Source organism: Megalops cyprinoides, chromosome 2 (genome assembly GCF_013368585.1).
Source record: "Megalops cyprinoides isolate fMegCyp1 chromosome 2, fMegCyp1.pri, whole genome shotgun sequence".
Taxonomy (NCBI): domain Eukaryota; kingdom Metazoa; phylum Chordata; class Actinopteri; order Elopiformes; family Megalopidae; genus Megalops; species Megalops cyprinoides.
In genome coordinates, this window is record NC_050584.1 from 16452654 (window position 1) to 16470679 (window position 18026).

Here is an 18026-nt window from a genome sequence, read left to right on the forward strand (position 1 = left end):
TCCTGACGTAAAACCCAGTCTCTCTGGTGCCCTGTTGCAGGGGGTTTCCATCATGGCGTCGATGCAGGTGAGTTGAAGCTGATCCCTCTTTATTCAGTTGTTCCACTTTACTGCTTTCTTTCCACAGGCGTAGGAAATGTACCAAATTGCAATTTAGTTTAATGTAATTTATTGCCCGTGGGTCGTTTAACTGGCAGCAGCTAGGGTCTGTTGTCAGTGATAGGGAGCTACCCAGCCAACGATAACTTACGGAGAGAGGCAGTTTCGTGCGGTAGCCAGTATGTACTAGCTGGCTAGCTACAATAGGATGTACCGAATGAAGTAACCGAATTTAACAAGTAATAATGTAACTAATGTTTTGTATGGATTAGATTAGATTTTACAAGAATAGGACGGTGCTGCCTAGTAATGCATACGCGACGGCCTATGTTTAACTGACAATGTAATGTTAGCTACCTGAAACTGTAGAATTGTTAGCCCAAGAGCTAATGTTACAGAGGTTAGTTAACGTAAGCAGTCTCTTGTTATCGGTGTTAGTTGTTATGTCCTGAACGCAAAATCTGGTTTGTTACCGCTCATGAAGTGTTGCGACAAAAAGTAAAGTTTGCTAGCTAGCTTTAAGATTAAACAGCTAGCAAATCAAACTGCTAGCTAGTCTGTGTATCTAGCCAGCTAAGGTAAACTTAATTATGTTTTGATGGCGTTATGAAGCCGTAAATGTTAGCTTTCTAGCTAAATGCAATTTACGGTGAGCAGTAATTCGCTAGCTAACACGCAACAGTGTTTTAGGTATCTTGCTAACTACGTTACCTAGCTACCTAACTAGCAACATTGAGTTGAATGTTGTGAAGGGCTTCAGGCAATCAGGGTAGTTGGCAAGACTATGGCTAAAATGAAGCAGGGGGGATGGGGTTGAATCAACAACTACGTTACGTTGCCAACTAGCGATCGAACCTTTCACAACCATTTAGAAAGCTAGCTAACGTTACTGTAAGTTAACGAATAAACGCTAGCTCTAGCTAACAAGCTATTCTGAATGTCCGGTGATGGCGAGAGTAAAGTCTGAGTCCTGACGCAGGTTTGCTAATCCTACATCATGTGCCATTCGAGGAGTTGGAAATAGCCATGGATGTTTGTTTTTCTTTTATGATATTTTTCAGCCATCACAAGGGTTAGCTAGCTAGCCACTCATGTAATAAACATCCTGTTGGGATGTCAGTTGGCATTTCACATGCAAGTTATTTTAGGCTACGTTTTGGTATATAAACAAAGGAAAGAATGAAATGAAAACAAACAACATAACATTAAAAGCGAAGTAAAAAAATGTTAAACATAACAATAATGACTAAAAAAGTTTTGTTTTTTGGCACCTAAAAGCGAACTGTTACTGGGGCTCACCTTCCTGTCTATTTTCAGAATATTCAGACTACCTTAAAGCTTGATAGTTAGCTAACGTTACATCACATCCTCTCTCTGACCATTGTGCCGTTGTCGGAGGTGATATCCCTTACCATGACAGTATTACAAAAATTATATTATTATAATATATTTTTTTTTTGTTCTGTCACTTGGGAGTTTTCCCCATTTAAAGGTATTGACAGATGGCCTGGTTTCCTGTTGAATGCTTTTCCAGAATATCCGTACGTTGGGAGAAAAAAATGATTTGCTAGAATTTTCCATGCTCTCCAGTGTAATTCAGTTATGTGTATTATATTTAAATTGTGGAATTGGAGTTTTAAAAAATCTCATTTTTGTTTTTCTGTAAAATTATTTCCATCAATTGGACCTAGTTATTTACAGTCATCGTTGTATATCATTTCCTAAGTCTCTTCTAATATATGTTCATTTTTATTTCCCATTCTCTGTCATGTTAATGGTGTTACCTACTGTTGGGAAGGCCCTAATTTACATGGTAAAAATCTGTTTTTGTAATGTAGCACTCAGTTCTCAGTTGCTTCAGTGATGAATGTTTATATTAATGCCCTGTCAGTGTTGGGTAAGTAATGCATAGCCTATGAAAATTAGTGAAAATCATTAGATTGTAACCCAAACTTGAGTTGTAATTGTTTAAATCTTTGGAATGATTTTATGTAATTCCAGCTGAGGGACTGTTACCCGCCCATTTTCAGTCCATTTGTAAAATCGTATTGCAGAGTTAGTAGCTGGCTGGCGTTTCTAAGTTTTCACGGTGCTTTTAAGACATAAACAATTACTTAAATAGCAGTTCTTAGAAATTTGCCAGACTTGCATTTCATATTCATATGAAACACAATTAATTTTGGACTTTCAGCACCACCAGTGTTATATTCATCAGCAGCTGATTACCTCAGCTAAGTCGCACTGATTTTAAGATTTAATAAGAGGGCGATAATGTTGATGTGGATTTATGTGAGGTTCATTTCAATTTTGCGTGTTACGAAATAGGTCAAGGAAGAAAATATGTTATGCACACCAGCTTCAATCCATGTGGCACTAGAGGCTGAGGTTCAATCAAAGGAATGTGGGTCCGCCGTCTTTGATTGCACTTACTCTGATTGGAACTACTTGAATTGCCTTTTGGGCAAATCTTGTTTTGTTTGGCACAATCTGCACCGTTCTCGTTGGTTTTCCCTGTAATCTGTTAGGTTGAATGGTGAGCGGATTCTGCTGGGATTCTCATTTGTTAAGGAGTGCTCAGTTCCATGTAATGTTGTGATATTTTGCTGTGGATTAGTATTTATGTGTGTGTGTATATATATATATATGTGTATATATATGTATATATTATGATGCTGGTTTATATCTCAGAAATTAGGCCATTACTCTAACACAATAACTCACCCGAAAATAACATGACTGACTTGAAATGACAACAGCATTCAACTTTCTATATTGAATAAACTATGGGTAAATGTCACCCACGATTTAGTACTGTAAATATCCATGTAAATCGTAACTGACACACCTACTCATTATTTCAGTATTAGGCTCAGCCAATTCTGTCCACATGCTTTTATTATTATTATTATTATTATTATTATTATATTAGCCATTTTTCCAGTAACACTGTCATATGAGTGTGTTTGTCATGTGAGTGCAATCTATTATTATGAGACTCCAAGCTCCCTCATTGTTTACAGTTTTTGACTTAACATATTTTTTATTATTCTTAACTTTGTTCCTTTGACAGTCATATATAAGCATCCTGATGCGTAGTTCCTGTGGCAATACAACTCCTCTTACTGGTGCAATGTGGGATCATTGTGGGGTCATCTTGGTATTTTGTTATGATTTATACAGTACACAGTAGAGTGCGTGTGTACTGTATTATTAACAAGCATCATTAACTGCGTTAGGAATCTCAGTAATGGTTAACCATCTGTTATTCAAATGGGATTTTTTTTAAATGTGTTTGGACGGTTATGTGATGGGCTGATATTGGTTGCACTTTTGCACTCCCAGTAACATTTTATTGTTGAGATTTATAGAAGGTTCAAAAGGCCATTTTGGAGTCAGTCTAATTCATGTAAAATTGTTTATTCATATATACATTCAAATGTGTATTGTTCAGAGAGTAAATGAGTAAATTGGTTCCTGTAACATGGATACTTCAATGTGTCTTAAATGTGTTTAGTTTATCCGTATTTGGTCCATCTTATTGGATATCTGCTTGTTGGCAGTGCTTGTGGTCCATTTTGGAGAATTGGTTATGAAATAAATGTAAAACTGGATGCATATAAATCATTTTTAGTGACAAAATTATTTAATGTTTTTGTACCCCATATGCTTTTCTACTGCCCTTTTTTGGCATTGATTATGTATGGTACCTTCAACTGGATGACCATGAGACATAGCTCACATGGAATGTAAATTTTCCCAGTGCTTCAAAAGGAAAGCTGCTCAAATATTGATGTGACGTTGGAATTGACAGAATGGTTGGGCGAATGTTGGATTACACTGTTGGCCTGGAAAACCTCTGGCTGCACAGCCCTTTTGTTTTTTTTTTTCTTTTTATAGGGTTTATGGATCATTATTGGGCAAGGTGTAAAGGTTAGAAACCCATTTACGAGAAACTGATCACAGACACTTGTTAGCTTCCCTGATGGCTTGAGTAGCCTGCTTACATGTTACAGTATGTTCCACAGTGATAAAATGAATAGAATAATAAACTGGATTTGTTTTTGGAATAATATTTAACTTATGATTTTAAATGCTGGCTTCTAACAAATACAGTTATAATACTTGAACAATCACAGTAAAATCGTAAGGTTTATTGTTTTATTGTCTGTTGTCAGTCCTTAAATGACTATGCACATGTAGTACACACATCTTGCTAATATTCTTTGTGAATTCAAAGCAGAGACGGACATCAGACTGTGAATTCATTGAAAAGACAGAAATGGTGGGCACAGAGAGCATAGAAATTACGTGTTGGTTTGAGCTTTAAAGGGCTTGTTTTATAGGGGAGAGACAGAAATCTCAGGTTGCTGTTACATCTGTTGCAGTATCAGTTTTTCTATGAAACGGGGGTGAACAATTGGAAGCAAGGTTATCAGAGGAGCAATGTGATGATTTTGGACTTCAGATGTTCTGTAGATCTGTCTAAAGCTTTCAGAATTATCGCAGTTTCCCTGGATCTTTCTAATGCCAGAGAGCATCCAGACCATCTAATTTCAAAATCAGCTATAACATTTTAGTTTTGGTTCGGATCTGTGATTCAGGTTGTTGATTGTTGCACGTGGGCTATTCCTAGTATTGTGTGCACTACAAATAAAAGAATCATTCAGTATTATGCACTGTGTATTTGTGGTGAAACTTTGACAGTAGCCTAAATATATAACCATTTGCCAGTTAAGGCCATCTATTTTAAGAAGTTGATTAAAGCAGATTGTTGGTTGATTATTAAATGAATAGGATTTAATGTGAAGAAAGATAACTATGAGGTCCCGTTCAATACCTTTTAAGCCTTAGGTGTGGATTTATATACATACTGGATGTTTTATTGTTACAATTTACTCTTAATGAGACACACAGAAAATCTGAAATGTGCATTTCAGAGATGTGTTACAAATTTTTTGAACGATGAGCAAAGTTCTAAGTTGTTTTAAATCTTTTATTTTTCAGAAAAGGCTACAGAAGGAACTATTAGCTTTGCAAAATGATCCACCTCCAGGAATGACGCTGAATGAGAAGAGTGTGCAGAATACAATTACACAGTGAGTATCCTCATCTCAGCCATGGAGCTCTGGCAGAGACGAGGCACAAAGTGCTTGTGTTTGCATTAATGAAATCCCATTTGTGCACTTTAGTTGTAGCATCCCGCTACTTAACAGCAGGAAAACATTGAGTAATTGCTTGTCTACTTTCTCTGCTCTGAATCTACTAATTCCAGTCTGACCAGTCCTGTTTCTCATTTGTTTTAATGGGAAAGGAGTTGATGCTTACTCATGAGAACACTTCTGCCATTGGATTACATTTCTGAATTCAGATTCATGTCAAGTCAAAGTGGTTACATGAGAGTCCCAATCAGTTCAACCCACTTTACCTACCAGTGGTTATTGATTGTTGTATTAAAGTATTGTTGTGTGTTTCAGATTTTGTTGAACTCAAGGCTGGAGTGTTTTTTACAAAGCTGGGTCATTGTTAAACAGGCTGACATAATGTTTGAAATACAGTTCCATGATGCCAATAAGGGCCCTGTATATTAAGCCTGTCTATTTACACAGACTCCTCATACTGTTCATTCTATTATGAAAATGAGTCTGTGTAGTGTGTAATATTGACATGAGAAGCAGATTATAGTATGTACTTGAACAAACAAACATTGCATCTCTGGAACAGAAATAGTCGCCGAATGCTTAATTTCTATGACTGTGCTATCAAGTGTGAGCTTAGGCTTTATGGTTAAAAAAGCTAATCTGAGGAAGTAGTTCACACACAGTTCACTTACTTGAGCTGACACTACCAGTGCTTTGGTGCAACTTTTTCCTCACTTAAGGTACCTTTTAATCTGAAGTATTGCAACGAATGGCCTGTGAATTTGCAGATGTACAGCTGTTTGTCACCAAGGTCTTCCCAGTTACGTCAGTCTGTTTGTTCTATGCTTACACGTATATGTATTAAGAGATTTTCAGTAACTTTAAAAGGTGTAGTGGTGTGGTTTAAAACAGGCAGCTGTACAAACTACTTAAGCTAGCACCTAGTGCCCATGAGTGCTGCTAAGTAAGGATAGCCTTCTTTGCCATGCTGAACTGAATTCACAGCATAGGGTCTTGCAGAGGTGCCAAGTTGTCATCACATGCAGTACCTGGAACTGCTCTGTGATGCAACGGCTCCACGTGTACACTGGCGTGCAGCGCGTCGCCTGGAATGTGTTCCGCTGTCAGAGGCTACACCCATCTCCTCAATCTGTTATTCAGACCAGCTGAGCATACAGACGCTGTAGTCCACCTGCAGCCATTACGCGCAGGGAAGGGAGGACCTGGCAGGACATATCCTGCTGTTCAGGACACACCACATTCCTCTAAACTTATGATTAAAAGCAGCTACTGGTTGGTAAGGAAGACAAGTGAATAGCACCATTTGGGATCACTTTTACTTTTCTGGCTTTGGTTATCAGTGTTTTTCATAATTGATGTTGGCATGAGGCCTTATGTAGAAGGCACTAGGGTACCATTAGTCTAGTCTAGTCTCTGCATAGTATTCTGACCACTTGGAATGAGGGACACAGTAATGTTATTTGGGCCATATTAACCTATGATGTATTTTTGGCTCTGCCAGTCAGACAAGTGATCCATCAGTATACATTGCATAAGAGATTTTTTTTTTAAAGATACCTGCCTTTCAGTGAATGATGGTTGTGGAATGTCACAAATGAAGCTGTACATGACCCCCATCTCTCTAGACTTGTCAGACATGTTTTTGTCGTGACTGCATTCCAGTATGTTTAAGCACTGGCATGGGCTCTAGAGCAGTTTCATTTACAGTGTATTAGGTGGAAAAATACTCAGCATGCTTAATGCGCATGTGTGCAGATATGAAGGATGATCCGCAAAAAGACTCAACTTCAGTGTGTGTGGTTGATTAGTCTACTTCCAGTGGTTATTTTGGCTGTTTTAACATTGACAAGTCTTAATTTTATTCTTATGGTCATAGTAGAACGAATGATCTTCTACTATGAATCATGAATCATGATCATGAATGTTGCTCCTTTTCTGTTTTGTCTCAATCATGGAAAAAATTGGAATTGCAAAAGTAAAATGCCTTGAGATTCCTGCGAAGCTTTTCATACATGAAAACCGTGCCTCAGTAAAGATTCATCCTCCTGCAGTCCTGACTGGGTGTGGTCATTTTTGATTACTTCTGAATGTGAATTGTGGTCCCCTTTCAGAAGGCCGTCTGTGCCATTTCCTAATCACAGTTGTCATAACAAACAAATAACAGACCTACTCTAAAATACTATCAGGATTTGAAGTGATATTTTCTGAATTACAAGATTCAACATGCCTCAAAAAGGTCTGATTCATAAGACAAATTGTGTGCTTCTCTTTTGTGTGTATTGTTTTTGAATAAGAACTTCCAGTGTAATGTTTCCTTTCATGTCGCCCATGTTTGTCAGTAGATAGATAATAAATAGACCTGGGCAGATGGATGAAGTCAGGACTAGAATCTGTCTATGTCTTACATGTGTCTGTACCCTTTCTTTTTTACTTAATATCGCAGTAGTTTGAAGTCCTTAAACAGCACTTGAAACAATAGGCTAAAGTGGATGTTGCATTTTGACGTGCTTCGGTTTATTACCCACAGATTTGCTTTAAATGTGCTCTGAAATCACTGTCCTGCTAATGGGTGTGATCTGTGCTGGTAGAAGACAAGCAATGTGGTGTTTTCATGATCTAACTGAAAAATATTAGGTATGAAAACAATACAGATATTTATTTATTTTCCTCGGTCTCAAAGTCTGCTTTAGAAGATCAGAGTTAAGGACCTACTTAATCCAGATACTTCATATTGATTACAAGAAAAGTCTGAGCGCATGTATTGGCAGTTCCTCTCCCACATGTGTTTTGAGGCGCTCTGCACTTAAATGGGCAGGGCGTTTGCGATGGAGCCAATTTGTTGAACAACTTGTATTCGGCAAAAAATAGTTGCAAGCTGACACGTGTGACTGTAGTGCACACTTCTCTAAGAAAGTCTTGTGAAGATGCCCCTCTCACGTGGTGTTTACAGAAAGTCGGTTTCTCTCCTTGTGATTAATAGAAGGCAGGTGTTTCCGATTTAGAGCAGTGTTAATTGTTAATTTGGCTGAAGAGCCATGAGCTGACCAGTGTGTGTAACAAATGGAGAAGTGCTCCAGGTGCTGTGCTTGCAGTCCATGTATGTCTGAGAACGTCCTTTTCACCCCTCATGCAACCCTGTTTGGAGTCAGTAATTGTATATGGCTTGTGGAGCTGTGAAAGCTACTGTGCTTGAGCAGGAATGGTGAAACGAGATGAATGACGTCCTCGAGATATGCATGCCACCAGCAGAGCTCTGTTTTTTACTAGAAGTCACATGGCACATTATAGCAGAGCAGGTGCTCATTGGAGAATAAGCACTGCTCCACTCACATGATGTGAGCAGCTCAAAGGCACCTGACAGACTGCATTGTGCCTGTGAAGGTTGAGACAAGGAAACCCTAGCCAACTTACCCACCCCTACCCTTAGCAGAACAAAACAAATTTGTTCCGTTGCTGTGGGATCTGGGTTATTGTCAACAGATGACACTACGGTTTCAAACCTGGGCCATAGGGCTCAGCCTATGCTCAAAGTGTGCACCTTGGCAACTGAGCCACTTGGGACCTGGAAAGCTCATCTTGCACAGGGCAGTATATAATTATTGTAATTTTTCTGTAAAGCATAGGCTTTCTTTGGTCTGTCCTACAAATACATGGGTCCTACACCAGTAGTAGTATCACTGTTCAAGAAAAACAAATGCTTGTACAGTTGGTTCCCTCTGTTTACACACGTTACATCTGCCATCTGCTACATGCAGTAACGCCAGAGAAATTTTATGTATAACCGAATAGGTTTGACTTGTCAGTGGAACCTTGTGTAAAATTTGCATTGTCCAACAAGACCCTAGAGCAACTGTTGTTCTCCAAGTCAGCTACCCAGAGTAGTGAACCTTTTGCTAGCTATGCCTGTATATTAAAATGAAAGTGCTCTGCCATTGGTATTGCAAAAACAATTACTTTCAGTCTGATGGTATCTCTGATGTTAAGTAAATTGGACTGCATGGTCATATAGGTGACTGGCTATGTGTTTAAGTTGTATTTTCAACAGTTGATGTTATTAGCATAGCTGTTGTAGTGTTACCAGGTCAGTAGTGGTCTAAATTCTGAAAAACATTGCTACCACTCACTGACACAGTGACCTGTGCTATGTCATGATTCTGCTACATGCATGAATCAGACACTCTCCATGGCAGAATTGCTTTTACTCTACCATGAGTGTGTCCCAGATGTACAGTGAAAGCATTGTCATACATTGCCTCTGCATTTGACAACATGTGTAGAAGCTTGTTGTAATTTTTTTTTGTTTCTCTACATTAAAAAATGACATTAAAACCAAATGTCATGACAGTTGTCTTCAAATCTAGTATAAGTGTAAAAAAAAATGTGTGATGCTTGATGAAGGAAAGCCCAGAATTACTGAGATGGAGAAAATCTGCTGTACGCGATGACACAGGTAAACCCACACTTCTGGTTCATGGTGTCCCCGCTGTAGATGAGATGAAGGCTCTGAGGCATCTCCAGGCTGCATTTTAGCAGGCTTGGGTGACTTGTTTACATAATGTTTGTTTATCATTCACCCTTGTCAAAAGATGCACTGAATTTAATAGATTGTTATACAGTGCATGGAAACTTTAGATCAAGGGCTGTTTGTCCCAGGCAGATTGATCCCAGACTGAAGCTCAGACCTTGGTCTTGGGCCCGGAAGGGTTTTTTTGTGAAACGGTAAACGGTTTAAATGATGGCCAGTGTGCCCCACCCTCCCTCTGGGTCTGTTGTTTTTCAGAAAGTGAACTCTTTGAAGGGATAATAAGGTTATATAGGCAGGAGTATTTTCATACTGCCTATAAAATACTTTATTGAAATGACTGGTTTGTACAGAGTAGTTATGAGCATGTGCATATATATTCCAACATGTTTTCCTTTTCTTTTCCAGATGGATTGTAGATATGGAAGGAGCCCCTGGTACGCTGTATGAAGGAGAAAAATTTCAGCTGCTTTTCAAATTCAGTAGTAGATATCCTTTTGATTCACCTCAGGTAACTGTTCATTTAATTTTACATCTGATTTTACAATCATATATCGTTAGATGTGACTGTATAGCCCAAAGGGTGTTGTGTTGGCAAACTGTCATACTTCAGTGAATAGATAACTTGCACTGAGAGAGTAGATTTTTTCGCAAAAGCCCTTCTGTGGAGACATCTACAAGGTACTTGTAGTTCGTAATGAAAAATATGCTGTCACCAGGCATTGTGTAACTGAAATGGAGTGATTTAAGCAGATCAGCTGGTTCTTTGTGAATCATTGTTCCTTGAGGTCAGCAATGCGTTTAGGAATTGCAGTGCGGAAAATTACATTAGAACTGATAATTGCATTTCTTAAAGCAAGCAGCTTTTGTTGCCTGGTGACTGCTCATCAAGTTTACAATAAACAATCTCAGGGTACAGTCTTGTCATTTAAGTTCATACAGAACACCACTTACCACATGATATAATCAAGTTTGTGCTGATTATGAAATTTTTATTGAGCTGACTGTATATTTCATATTTCAAGCTTCAATCCAATGGACTCATTGTATAATTCTTGATAAATCAATGAATAAGTGAAATGATGATCAAAGACCTTTGAAGCAGCCAGTACAAAATATCCCACTGATTAAAAGTTAAGTCATGGCCATAATTGACTGTGTTGGACAGATGGAGTGCTTGTAAGGGTAATACAGTTTGTACTAATATTCATACAGTGTACTGATGTTTTGACCCAATTCTGGTTCCACTCAGGTCTCATAATGCTAACATTATGGCAGACATAATGAATTTTGCCTGTTTGTGATGAAATCTGCAGAGACAGGAAATACTTGGAATTATTTCTGTTGTTTGAGGAAATCACAGCATGTGGTCTGTACAGATCACCTTTCTGTGAATCAGTTTAGCTGTCATGTACTTGTGCCTCTGGTTATCTGTGATGTTATGTAAACCAGAACTTCCACAGTGTGCCCTGGCTGGTAAGGTGCATTTTCTTTGTTGAATAAAAGCAAAGACAGAAAAGCATTTACATGTTCATATTTTTTAACAAAACTGGATACAGATCAAAACAGCACTGTTTTTTTCCTAGCTCATTATTGATGGAAAATACCAAATTAAACAGCGTTACAGTAATCCTTTGGCTGTCAGTCAGAACTGGCTAGAGAAGAGCAGAGAGCGTTAAGTGACAATATAGCTACCTTCCTGGGAGTAAACCTGGTGATAAAAATCAACTTGTTTAGAACACACGCCTTCAGTAAGCTGGTGTGGTTTGTTTGGCTTAGTTCAAAGTATTGATGGTGTAATAACAGTAGAATATTCAATCAATTTGTTTCTATCTAAGTGATGTTAGAATAGTATTTCTTACAGAAATACTCATCAAATCCAGTAAATCATGAACGGTAAAATTTGATCTCACGTCATACACAGTTAATTTGGATAACTTCATACCATTGTGGCTGAGCAGTGGTACAGTAGTGATTGTTTACTTTTCCAGCAGCATGAAATGGACAAAAAAAATCTCTCTAATTGGGACATTTAGTTCACAAAATTACATAAACAAGCTGGAATAACAAATGTCTTATGGGCCCTGCCTCCATGAATGCCCTCAGTGTTGTTTGTGGATTGTCAGTTGAGATACCAGGGTGTTTCTTTGTGAAGTGGTTATGCACACAGCTTGTGCAAACTCAAAGTTATTAGCTTGCACCAGAAAGCCTACACTTGACCACTGAAGAAATAACTCCTCACAAGGCTGCAGCACACTTAGAAAACTGCAAATTAGCCAGAAGCAATAGTGTTATTGGTAGGAGTTCCAGCTACTAAATGTTACAAAACATGTTACCTTTGAAAATCAGTAGTTTTTAACTTTTTCTGCTTGTGTCTAAAACATTGATCAATGCAGTGAACCTGGCCAGTTGCTCATGAGATGGATGGATTGATTGATTATAAAAATTAATATGTATTACAAGAATTGCTGTTGCAAGAATCAGCTACATACAGTAAAAACATACTTGTAAAGATCCTTCATAATAGTGCTGTTTAAATGTTCTACTTGTAAAAATCAATCTGCTTATAATTGTAATTTTGAACTCACTGACCACATGTAATCTGATTAAGACTTAATCAAGGCCAATGCCATATAATAACCAAAAAAGCAGTTTAAATACAGTGAATGTTGTATCTCATGGTAATTAGGCGACCGTAGCACTTACCACAAAAATATCGTGGACAAATTTGTGCAGCTTAGCCGTTTGCTTGGCTGAATCAACATGGCTGGAAAAAGAAAGCGCTTTATGTTTATGAAAAACCCCACCTACTTGAGTCTTACCAAAGTTTTCTTAAAACCATTCTAGAGATCCAAAAAGCCGGAATTCCAGAGTTTACACTATCTATAAGACAAGACAAGGAGTGCGTCATGAAGAATTATGGAAGCAGAACTAAGGACATACAGGGGATACACAAAATAATGGGAATGCCAAAAAAGGATTTGTCTTTTGAAGCAACTAAATTGCAGCTGGAAAGGAATCTACACATGTCTCATATTAATGTCAGTACTCATTACCAGTATGGTTCCCCATTATCCCCCATTTTAATAGAGCACTCGATTTATAATTTCCTGCAACTGCTTTTTTCCCCTCATATTGGCATATGAACCTTAAAGTCATTTAACCTTCCTGAAGGTCATATGATTTTTATTGAAATGCGGAAATTTCCCATTTTAGTCGAGACCGCGTGGATTTGTTCTCACTTCAGTCCTGACAGTCACTGTCCTCATTTCACCTGTTAAAATGGCACTCTCACTTCTGTTTAAGTGGTCATTAACACCATTTCAAGAATGAATAACACCACCACTTGCAAAACTGTCTTGTTATCATTCAGAGTAGTAGTAGAACGGTGCATTCTGGGATTTGTGTGAAGTTCACATCACCTAAAGTATGTGATGAAATCACAAAAGGATTGAAAATAATGTTGTGTTCGTAGTTATTATAATGATTCAGCTATCTACTGGAAGTTGATTGAGGTTGAGAGGCATTTCAGCCCTCACTGCTTATGTGAAAGGTAGGTAGAAATTTGGTTATGTAGGTGTGTATTTTAAACAGCAGTCAAGTGGTGTAAATGAGGTAGACATGGACTGTGTTTAAAATACAGGTCATATCCACTGACTGCATTGTTTTCTATCCAGACACAGTGAACTGCCTTGTACATGCAGTGGTTTTTGTTAAAGCTGCTGCATGCTTGCTATATTTTTCCGCTTTAACAAGAAGTGCAGCACTCCATGCTCCTGGTGTGAGACAGGCTCTGGTGCTGGACTGCTGCTCCAGTCTCCCCTCCTAATCCCATGGCCTCATAGAGATGGGAGGACTAAGCTTTGGCTTATACTTAGAGTCTCATTATTGTCTGTCTGTTAATGCTAAAAACTGAACCCATTCCAGCTGAATATGTTACCCAGTTTGCCTGCCCTCCCCCAGAGATGCTTAACAAATCCATTTGGGTTGTGAATTTGCATATTCTTGAGGTCAGAAGGTATTCCTTTATGATATAAACCCACAGAAAGTGTGTCATCCATTCACTTACCCATGTAATTTCTCTCTTTTTCTATTCAGGTAATGTTCACCGGTGAGAATATACCTGTCCATCCTCATGTTTATAGCAACGGTCACATCTGTTTATCCATTTTAACAGAAGACTGGTCCCCAGCGCTTTCAGTACAATCGGTCTGTCTTAGCATTATCAGTATGCTGTCCAGCTGCAAAGACAAGGTATGTCTGAATGAAACCTCACACCTAACTCTACAGCATCAAATACAGTCTGGATTGTAGTGGCTGTGGCTTGAAATTAGGACCTTGTGCTAAATTTCTTAGCAAAATGACTAAATGGATAGGCAAATCTACAATTACATGCTATTTGAATGGCTTGTGTAATGTAGCCAGATCTTAATGAGACTTGGGCTTTACGTGATGTGTGCTGTTTTTATTATGACCTGTACATTTATCTGAGTAACAAGAATAGGGGGACTTTACAAATAGGGTTTTGCTACAGAACAGGTAGGCTTTGCTCTTGCCTAATGCAGATGATTAATTCTGAGTGAGGTAGATCAAAGCGGATCTGCAGATTTGAACAGATGTTACTTTTGAGCAGCTGTTGGATTATTTGCCTTTATGAATGAAATTCCTCTTTACAACTTTACAATACTACAACGCATGTGGTCTGAATATCAGAAATAACATTTTAGTATTTGTAAGAACAGTTAATTACTTGCCAACAAACCCTTATTTTGAACATAGAGACTTTACTGTATGTCCTAACTATTCGATTGCTACACACTAAATATTATCTACTGCATTGAATATTATGAGGCAATAAAATGTGTTGGTGTTTCGGTTCATCCCTGTATTTCCAAGTGAGATTTGCTGTTTTCAATATCATTCCACTCTATAGCTACTGAATGTCAGATTACCTCTCTCTAACACAATACAAGAGTCCTCTGCTGCCAAGGGCATGACATGAACAGGGAATAATATCAAACACTGTCACCTTGGCTTGTGCTAAAAATAAAAGAGGATCTTTACCATAAATCCTCTGGTAGATGATTTATACATTCAGTGTTCCAAGGTCAATGGAGTCTGCCATGTGTATTTTTGGTTAAAGTTGTGTGTCTTTTCACAGTTCCTACGCTGTCTACATAATATTTGCATGGTTGTTTTCTCCCTCAGCGACGGCCCCCTGATAACTCCTTTTACGTAAGGACATGTAATAAGAATCCAAAGAAAACAAAATGGTGGTACCATGGTGAGTGAATTTGTCATCTTTTTTATTACATAATATGGCAATACAGCAATATTCTTCATTCTCAGTAGTTTTAAGTAGTTTGAGTGGGTGGTAGTGTAGCATAGTGGTTAAGGAACAGGACTCATAACTGAAAGGTTGCTGGTTCGATTTCCCGCTGAGGCACTGCTGCTTTACCCTTGGGCAAGGTACTTACCCCACAGTTGTCTCAGTAAATATTCAGCTGTATAAATGGATAACATTGTAAAAACTAACCAATGTAACCAGTATAAATTACTCAATTATTCTGTTCATGGGAATCTACTGCTCGCCCTGTTGTATAACATAGCGTACAATGCTGAAATAAGCAGGAGGCCTCTCCCAAAGTGGGGATGATAATTAGCTGCTTGCTCCGCAGTTTCTTCAGCAATGTTGTAATTATTTTCTGCTTTTTTCTAATTTGTGGGTCACAGGGGTTTAACTAAGGGGGCAGCTGTGGTCTCAGTACTGTAAGTGGCATAGTAATTATTGATGTAATTAAGATGTCAGATATTTTTGTATTTAACATGCATCTTTTTCTTCTTTTAACAGATGATACTTGCTAATGTTCAGCTTTTGAATACTCCTAGAAGAAGTCCTACTGAGTACATAAGCACTTTTTTAATCATTCAGTCTTTGAACTTTGAACCTTTGACTGGAACAATGGACACCATGTGCTGGAGACCTCATTGACTGCATTTCTAAGTGGGCAGTTGGATGCATGTTTTAGCTGGTTGTTATAACAAAAGGAACATGCAGCACCCAACTTGCATTGTTGGCATAAAAGGTGTTATGCAGAGAACGGAGATTTTGTAGTGAGATTATTCCTATTTATTTTATTATGTTTTCTTTTGTATTGAAACTTTTAAAGGCCCTCATGTATTGTGCAATAAAACCAATTAATGCATGCTGGGGCCTTCAAAGACATGTCAAATCCAAATCAAATAGATTTACTGTAAGGGATCTCTAGGCATATTAACCCCATCTTTTTTTTTGTTTTATGCAAGTGATATGCACTGTGAACATACCTGTTGTGGCACAATTTTGTCATGTTTTGACATTTATTAATATTGCAACTGCTCACCATACTTTATATTTAGGTAATAGGTTTTCTTTTGCCCAGACATTTTCTTGGTTCTTTCTCCCTGGACTTATGAAGAGTAGTGCTCCTTTGTTTATCATTTATTTACAAATACTGAGCTGATTATCGGACTGCTTGGTTAGATTGGTCGTATTGTTAGATAATATGTGGGCACACAGAAGGTTAAAACCGAGAAACTTGCTTTATTATGAAACTTAAGTGCTAGTCTCCATATACACGAGTTGAACTCCTCAAATGCTGTTCACTATCCCACTTTGATGGCTCTGAAGGGTATGAGAGCAAGACAAGACACCTTATGTGTTATGAATGTGTGCAAAATAATGTAGTTTGTGCTGTGTTCATTTTTATTTGTTTATCTTTTGTCATAAATTTCATGCTTTAATCGTGTAAAATGCCTCTGATTGTAAATTTTCTTTATTTACTTTTTTCTCTGACAAATGGCTTTTTTGGAATAGCTGACTTATTCTGGAGGTCTTATTTAACTTAAATTTAGTATGCTTTAGAATTTTAGTTAAAAACTAAAAGTTTTGTGATGTCTACAACCAATTTTGGAAGATAGGACTAGAGTGAGCTTGCTCACCACGTCATATTTATTGGCTCAGGTACTTTTTCTGTAACAAATCCTATAAAATCTTAACAGATATTTTGCATTTAACAATGTTCACCAAAAAAACTGTTTCGTTGTCAAATAAATGTTTGAAAAATATTGTATATTACATTATCAGTTATTAAGTGATGCATAAAAACCTACCATAGCAGTGAGTGCATGGATAAGATATTGTCCTACATTTGCATTTGTGTGTACATGGCCAATTTCATGACTGTTTGCACACTACCTTGGTTTTCTGAGGATGACTCAAAATTTGAACAGAACAGGGTCACCTTTCTTAATTCTAGGTGCTTTTTTGAACCTTACACATCTGCCTCTACACTTTTTGCCTATCAGTATCTGTGTAGTCCTTTATATTAATATTTGTTATGGTGGAAGTGAGAGAGGGTTTAGTGATCTCAGCTTCTCTTGGCAGTATCTATTTAAGCTGCTAGTTTCTCATCAGACCCAGACTGGGCAGCACCTCCATAAGCGATGCATATGTAAAATAATCAATACATTAAAGCTGGGAGATTCGAGCTTTGTCTGCTTTATGGCATGAGACTAAGTTTTCCTCAATATTTCTTTCATTTTCTTTCTTTCTTTTCATGATCCCACCAATTTCATAATATCTGAATTTTCCATGTTTGTATCAGATCAGTTTTATTTTCTTTTTGGTACCTTTCTTAATATGATCATGTCTGACTCAAGAGCCTAGCATAAATATATTCTGAATTGGTGTGTTGGTATGATGGATTTTGAGAGGAACATGGGACGTGCTGCTTTTCTTCTGCTGAACATTGTGTCAGCTACATTGATGTGAAGCAGTTCAAAGAAAGCAGGCAACTTTACTGCAGCATAAACTAGAATGGTTGATTAGTTAACTTTGCTGCCCATGGTTTCAATACAGAAAGTCCATCTATACATCTGTACAATATAAATAAAAGCCCCATGACATAGAAGGCATAAAAGATACGGTGTTCAATAGATCTAAATAGACCATCAGTGGACATCAGGCTTAGCACATTTCTGTTGACAAGATGAGCCATTTCATAGGCATGGTTTTCCCTGGCTGAGCAACGTGTTTAGCTGGTATTTGAGGGCTTGATACTTTTTTTTTCCCCTCACCCTTTTTTGACTTGGATAGAATTGTGGGCTTTTGGGTTGTTGAATGCGGTCAAAGTTGGGGAAAGTCTTTATTTTGAGACTTTTTGTAATTTACAAGGTACATGTAAGCTATGCGAGTTCATTTAAGA

At 37.8% G+C, this 18026-nt stretch overlaps 1 protein-coding gene across 1 annotated transcript; it reads left to right on the forward strand.

Annotated features, from left to right (window-relative positions):
* On the forward strand, positions 1-16662 carry flj11011l (probable ubiquitin-conjugating enzyme E2 W-B). Its single transcript, XM_036517442.1, has 6 exons — positions 1-67; positions 5104-5195; positions 10189-10291; positions 13879-14034; positions 14989-15064; positions 15632-16662. The coding sequence occupies exons 1-6, from the start codon at positions 53-55 to the stop codon at positions 15643-15645; spliced, it is 456 nt and encodes a 151-aa protein (XP_036373335.1). The 5' UTR covers positions 1-52; the 3' UTR covers positions 15646-16662.
* Positions 16663-18026: the final 1364 nt, after the last annotated feature.